We start from the raw sequence: 7142 nt of genomic DNA on the forward strand, positions 1-7142 counted from the left end.
CTGCGTGGCCTTGGGGCCTGTGGCACAGCACCGCCACGAGCCCCGGGGTGGGCGACCGGGCACGCTGGACTGCCGGCCACCGGCCCGGTGCCAACGAGGGGCTCTGCCAGCGCCACGGCAGCAGCTCGGGCTGCGGCTGCAGGGGCGAAGGGGCCGCCTCGGTGTGCGCCATGACCCGCGCCAAGCGGCCGCTCCAGGGGACCGAGGGCGATGGGAGCCCCACCGGGTGCCCTCCGCCGCCCCCCTCCACCGGTGCGGGGCCAGAGCCGGGGGCAGCAGGACGGCGGCGGCGGTGCGGAAAGTGCGGCCGCCAATGCTCAGGCTGAGGCGGGCGCCGGCGCCGGGGCCGGGCGGGGCGGGCGGAGCCGCGGCTGCCGCCATGGGGCTGCTCAACTTCACCCGCGACCCGGTGCCGGAGGCGGTGAGCGGCGACATGCACAACCTCAACCAGCTCAGCGCCCAGGTGGGGGCCGTGCCGGGCCGTGCCGGGCCGGGGGAGGGCGGGGCGCGGCCGCGGGAGCAGCCCCGGCCCGGGATCCCGCGGGGCCGCCGGCTCCAGGGCAGCCGCCGCCGGCCGGGGTGAGCTGCCACCCGGGGTACCGGGCCCAGATGACCCCGCAGCTCCGGAGCAGCCCCGGTACCGGGTCCGGTCGAGCCCAGCAGGCCCCACACCTTCAGAGCAGCCCCGGTACTAGGCCCCATCGGGCCTCCAGGCCCTGCAGCCCCGGAGCAGCCCTGGTACCAGGCCCGGTCAGGCCTCCAGGCCCCAGTGCCGGGGTCCCAGCCGGGTCTCGACCTGCTCCAGAAGGGAACAGCGTTTTCTGGTGCCTGGAGCAGGGTTGCAGAGTGTGGCCCCGTGGTGAGCCCTGCGCACCGCAGGAGCCTGTTTTTCAGGCTGCAAGGTGTTCAGGGCAATGGAGGCACTCGCGTCGTGCTCTGTGTGGGCAGTAGTGTCCTGCCGAGCAGTGTTTCTTCTCGGTGGGACTGCATGGCGTTGGGGTTGTGATTGCCACCCTACCACCCGAGTCGGTGCTCCCGGTTGGCGGTACACATCTGCACTGGGTGTGCAGCTGCGTCTCAGAAGCCGGTTCAGCTCGCACTGAAGTTAGTGGAAGAGCTGAGGCTTTTTTAGCTCCGCTTGCCAGAACCATGGGTAACAGGCCAAGGCTGACGGCAAGGGTAGGACAGGATGAGCCACCGCAGCAGCAGACCAGCCAGCCGTACCCAGAAGGTCAGGACACAGAGGAGGGAGGGGGGTGGTGCTGTGCCCTACAGGCGGGCTGGCCAGCCCTGCCAGCTCAGACAACTGAAGACAGCAACTCAACCTTTAACTAGTTCCTTTCCTTTCCCGAGTTAGTCTGGCTACCCCATGGGATTTGTGAAACATGAGAGTAGATGTTTGCATCTTTTCCCACTCAGTTTTTGGATTACGCAGGATAGAACAGCAGCTTCCGATTAGCCAAGAGTCACAAAAGCCCTGTGCAGTGCCAGCTACCAGCTGCTCAAACCCTTTGAGAGTCTCTGAAAAGCATCCATGAACAAATCCCATCCACAAGCATCTTGTAATGCCGAGGACTGGAGTACCTTACCAGCATGGGAGATCAAACTCTAGGACCAATGTACTGGAGGCAGGTGGAGCTGCATCAAGGTGGTACATCACCACCTAGTAGTGGTGGTGACAGGGGTGGTGAGGTGCTGAGAAATGATATGTGCAGATGCCTGACTCAGTAACACTGTCCTGTTTCTTCACAGCAATTCTCAGCGCTGACTGAAATCCTCTTCCGCTTTCTAATAGAGCCCAAGGAGGTAAGGCATGTGCAGAACACCAAGGAGAAGTGTGTGAATGCAGCGCTCTGGTGAGAAATGGAGATAAGATTGTGTCTGGAGATAAGATTGTGTCGCTGCTCTTTCTCTTGAGCAGGTAGAAAGGTTTCTGACTCAGCTCTCAGACTTTGCCACCATGAATAAAATCAGCTTGGGCCCCCTGAAAAACATTGTCAAAAGTATTCTTCTGGTACCTAATGGTAAGTGATACATTTGCACATGCTACCCAGAGGCCAAACTATTGCTGTCCATTCCTGCATGCTGCTAAAGTGTGTCTTCAGAACTGCAGTGCACTTAGTTTGCACAGTAAGTGCTAATGGTAGCTAATAAATGGCTTAGCATTTAAGAATCAAAAAATGTCCTGTTGAAATATCCCTGTTTAGTGACTTGGGCTTTGTATTCTTTACACCCTGCCTGCACACGTTTCACAGGCTTAACTAAACTCACTTAAATATCTATGCATTAAATGCATTAACACTGTGACAGTGTTGTGCTTGGTTTAACTTGTACCTATAAACCCATTTTTGCCAGACCAGCACAACCTCATGTTGGCACTGTCTTTGTAGGAACTTCCATCCAAGTGACCCAGTACTGTATGTAATTCCTACAAGGACAAGTGCTGTTTGAGAAGGATAAGAGTGTACACGCCCCTCTAGAGTGGGCTGGAAACCCGCCTAGTTCTAGGCCACGTAAAGGAGACATCTGTCCTTGCAGTCTTGTTTTAGAAAAACACTTAACTTGTCCAGCAGTTTCTCATTCATAAATAGAGGGGCAGAGGGGCCGGGGGATTCCCCTTGAATACCCTAGGCTCCAGCACTTTATGATATTGCTCTGATGTTGTGGCTGCCGTTTGACATGATAATGCATCAAACACCTCCACTGCATCTTCATCCCATTGATCCTTCTTGTTATTAATAGTCCCTTGCTATTATCCTTCAGTCCTGGGTTCCCCATAGCTTTCTGCACAGCAGTGCAGCTGTGCACAACTGTTTCCCGCATTTGGTCTAAACTTTCATTCATATACAACTTCAAGCCATTTCTTCTGTCCAGGAGTAACACTGAATAATTTCCTTTCCTCCAACTGTTTTGGGGCTATTTCATGTGGAATCAGCATTTTCTCCCTTCCCGATTCAGGACTAAGTGCACTCGGTCTCATTGTTCCTGTTCCTCCAATCCCATTGTAACTTTTCCTTAGCTCTGGGATGCCACAGACGGCATCGGAACAGATTACAGCAGATAACTTTGCCGATGCGCTACACAGACGGAAAGCCACGTGGGACTGGCAGTGTCTTTGAATTTATGAGATTCCTGCTCTTGGCTTCAGAGAACAGAATCCTTGTAAACTTCCATGTGCTGCCTGTGCCCCAGAACAAAGGAGGCAGGCACAGCAGGAGAAAGTGTTATATGCACACGTTCACACCCATAATCCAAAACACAGCAGGTAGGTCAAATTAGTAGCCTGCCAGCCTTAACAGTTCTCCTTTAACAAGCAAAGCTTCTATAGGAGAGAAAGCAGCAACTTCAAAACACAACCGCTGCTGCTGTTTCCATGGATACCTGCAATGAAATCTCTCCCTCTCTCTCGGGCACTCCCGTAGCCCTGACTTTTAAAGCACTGGGCATCTGCAAAGATACCGGCAGGCACAACTGTATTTCCTATCTTGACGAGCTGTGGTTTGTTTCAAAACACAGTCCAAGAACAGAGGCTTTCTCTCACAGGGTCTCCCTCCTTGCATTTATTTGACTCGGTAAAGATTGGTTTGACTCAGTAAAAAAAAGCGATTTTTTTTTTTTTTCTTCTTTGCATTGTTTATTCAGGTGCCCTGAAGAGGAATTTGTCTTCTGAACAAGTCAGAGCAGATTTTATTGCTCTAGGTAGGTCACCTGACTTTCACTAAATAAAAGATAATTGATATTTGTCACATATAGTAATCTCATATGATTTCTCCCACAGGCCTCAGTGAAGAGAAAGCCAGTTATTTTGCAGAACAGGTATTAATACATTTTTGCTTGTTTCTAAGCTAACAAAATGACAGTCTTTGAGTAGGAACTTGTAAAACCCCACTGTGCTACTGAGATGTGTCAGCACTTTGGGTATTTTCTTCAAAACCAGCTCAGAATTTTGAACTGGAGATCCTTGGATAACCGATAAGGAGCACTTTATCTAATGATACTTCTGGTTTGCCGTGGCCTTCACCTCATTGGTTTCATGATTCTGCACTTCTGTGTGGCGTTCATTTGATTGTTTTCCTGCTTTGCATGCTTTGAGCCCCGAGGTCATGCAGTTACACCAACACATGACTTTTGCGCAGATATTGTTACACTGAACCAGTGTTAAAACAAAAACAGCGAGTGTGTTAAAACAAAAACAGCGAGTTTCATTTACAGAAGTGACAAGGCAGATGGAAATCTTAGCAGGACTCAAACATCTTTGAAAGCCCTCCTGACCACATTAGTTTGCCCCTTTGCCCACCTCCTCTTTGGGCTTCTGCCATCAGTCTGCCTCGTTTCTGACTTATGTTGAAATTACAGGTAACATAAATAGAGGCCCCTCTGAATTGATTGCTCGTGTGTCTTTTGCTCTTGCAGTGGAAGGTGAATTCCCCCACCCTAACACGCCTGGCTGTTGGTCAGACGCTGATGATTAACCAGCTGGTAGATATGGAGTGGAAGTTTGGAGGTAATAGAGCTAAAACGTAAACTGAGCGGGTTGGGAAATCCAACAGCAGCTCTCAGCTAAATAACTTTTATTTCACAGTTTAGCTAACAGGTTATCATCTCCCTTCTCTTCTTTCTGACTCACAGTGACTGCTGGGAGTAGTGAACTGGAAAAAGTGGGGAGTATCTTCTTACAGGTAAATCTTCTACATCAGAGAGTTCAGGTTGTAGTGCCGTTAAGGAGCAAGCTGCGACCAGGCATGTGGGAAGCACTGGCTGTGAGGAACTAGAGGAATGCTAGATCTCATAGGAACAAGGTCTGCAACGGTGCATCTGCTTCAGTCTTCTGTGTGCAACTGCCAGCAGACAGCAGGCACGCTGCTATTTGCTTCTCTTCTGAAGGCATCATGTATCACAGAAGCTTAGCCCACTCTGAAAAGCTGTTCAAAAAGCTCAATCTAGCAAAGGTCACGCTCTCTCGGGGAGGGAGGGGAAACGTGATCACTTATAAGGACTTCCAGAGATCCTCGCAATGCCTGAGGAATCTATTCCTACAGTGACATTTCCCGAAAAGCCTGTCAAAGACACACGTGCTTTGCAGCAGTCTGCCCATCTGAAACTCACAGCACACTCTTGCACTTCTGTGTTTTCATGGTGCTCAGAATACAGGTCTCTCTGAATTAAAATACCTCTGCTTTTTCTTCCCCCAAGCTGAAGCTGGTGATTAAAAAAGGGAGCCAAATGGAAAACGTATATATAGGTGAGTTAACAGTTCTGGAAAAGAAGTAAGCGTTGGAGTTGGCAAAAGCAGAGCAGCAGCTCAGAACTCCGAGTGTTGCTGGAGGTTGGGGAGCTTTGGGCGTGGACCCAGCAGGGGTCAGTGCGAGAGCATCGCTGGTGGATGCTGCAGCTGCTCCTGCCCTGGCCTCTCCCCACCGCAGTCACTCTGGAAGTATTTAGGAACACCGAGTGCTGGGCAGTCTTCACATCTTTGCCTAAGTAAATATAGATATGCCATGGAGCTGTGAAAAGCAGTCAGAGCAGCATGGCAGACAAAGGAAGTAAACAATTCCCAAGCATCGGGTGCTGTTAGGAGAATCCTAGCCCAGAACCCCACGCAGCCCAGCTAGTGTAAAAAAACAGCTGCTGAGATCCACAGTGTCGAATCCTGCCTAGCTTAGGTGACTGCAGGTTGCCCTGTGGTAGCACCAGAATGGCTTTTCCAATGTAACCTGAAATCTAAGACTTTGACGCCTCTTTTTTTCTGCAGAATTAACTTTGCCTCAGTTCTACAGTTTCCTGCATGAAATGGAACGGGTCAAAACCAGTCTGGAAAGCTTCAGCTGAAACTGCATGGGCCTGAACCAACATCTGTCCAGGATGTTTAATTTCTCCTTGTGGGCCTGCAGATCATCTTTCCCAGCAGACTCTGACAGCCTGGTAAAAGAAGACAAGGCTGTGCAACAAGCAGTGGTGTCACAGCCCAGAAGGACCCATCAGTCCTTCAGAACCTGAAACTTTGGCAAGTGTTTTGAAGCAGCTACAAGTCCACTCATCTCTTTTTTTTTTTTTTATACTATTATGAGAAATAGTGGTCAGAAATATATGGATACTTGTATTAAAACAGCAAAGAAATAAACCCATTCCCATCCTGCTCCATTTGTATCAGAATTTGATTTTGTGAGAAAAAGAGAAACAGAAGCAAAGAATCATTTTCAAACTTGGAAGAATTAAGCAGAGAGGACGAGGGAAGAGCATCTAACCTGGTGAATCACTTAGTGCTCACTTTTGTATTGAGAAATGGATTGATGACATCCTCCCCAATCGTGGCTAATTATGGAAAAGTATCTCAGTGATAGGTGATTCTAAACCTTAACCAAACATCTGCTTCCATGCACGAATGATAAACCTCTTGGGGCGACTAGATTGTGCTAGGCTCTAGCGAGCAGCTCTTTAATCTGCAGTTTGCATGACATGGCACAGGTAGACCCAGCCCCTTTCCTAGACATATGTCCAAACCCCATGAAGCACCATTAGCTTGGCTCTTCAGTTGTCTAACAGCGAGAATGAGCTCTTCATCAGGAAGCAGAGGGGTGCCCCAGACCCAACACAGGAACAGTGGAAGATGTTCTGTTCACCAAGGTTCCTCCTTTGTCCAGACCATTTAATTGTCTGGTGCTCCTGGACAGCCTGAGCTTGCCATTGCCTTCTTCCACGGCACAAAGCTGAATGAAGCTCCCTCTTACCGTTCCTCCACTGGGACTTCCCGAGGCACCTCCGTATCCCTGATGTACTCAGCGGTCACAGTGGAGGGAATAAACCGCAGCACTGGGGAAGATCCCAGTTGACTGCTCTCTGTTTCTAGCCTACACCTGAAGTAATTCACTATCCTGTGGCATCCTGCAAGTCTGCTGTGGGACAAGCAGCATTGCGGCTCCCTGTGCAGGCATCTGCTTCCAGTTAAAGCCGTGCACAAAAAGACAGTTTCTCTGAGAAAGGCGTCACAAAGCTCCCTGCAACTCCCAGCTTTACCCGCAGGTTTTCAGCTTGCAGAAATCCCAGCATTTTTCTGCATTGCATTTCATGCAGTCCTGCGTGAAGGACTAGAACTGATAACGAGCATAGGCTGAACTGTGTGTTTGGGAAACAGCTCGGAGAAT

At 50.4% G+C, this 7142-nt stretch overlaps 1 protein-coding gene across 2 annotated transcripts; it reads left to right on the forward strand.

Moving 5' to 3' along the window:
* Window positions 1–208: 208 nt before the first annotated feature.
* On the forward strand, window positions 209–6139 carry COMMD7 (COMM domain containing 7). Of its 2 annotated transcripts, none has more exons than XM_075768598.1 (9): window positions 209–463; window positions 1753–1806; window positions 1919–2024; window positions 3643–3699; window positions 3779–3816; window positions 4414–4504; window positions 4630–4679; window positions 5194–5242; window positions 5753–6139. In XM_075768598.1, the coding sequence occupies exons 1-9, from the start codon at window positions 314–316 to the stop codon at window positions 5827–5829; spliced, it is 672 nt and encodes a 223-aa protein (XP_075624713.1). In that variant the 5' UTR covers window positions 209–313; the 3' UTR covers window positions 5830–6139. The 2 variants fall into 2 exon arrangements, with proteins under 2 accessions (XP_075624713.1, XP_075624712.1); XM_075768597.1 differs by having other exon boundaries at window positions 300–463; window positions 1922–2024.
* Window positions 6140–7142: the final 1003 nt, after the last annotated feature.

The sequence above is a fragment of the Balearica regulorum genome, chromosome 16 (assembly GCF_011004875.1).
Source record: "Balearica regulorum gibbericeps isolate bBalReg1 chromosome 16, bBalReg1.pri, whole genome shotgun sequence".
In the NCBI taxonomy this organism is placed as follows: domain Eukaryota; kingdom Metazoa; phylum Chordata; class Aves; order Gruiformes; family Gruidae; genus Balearica; species Balearica regulorum.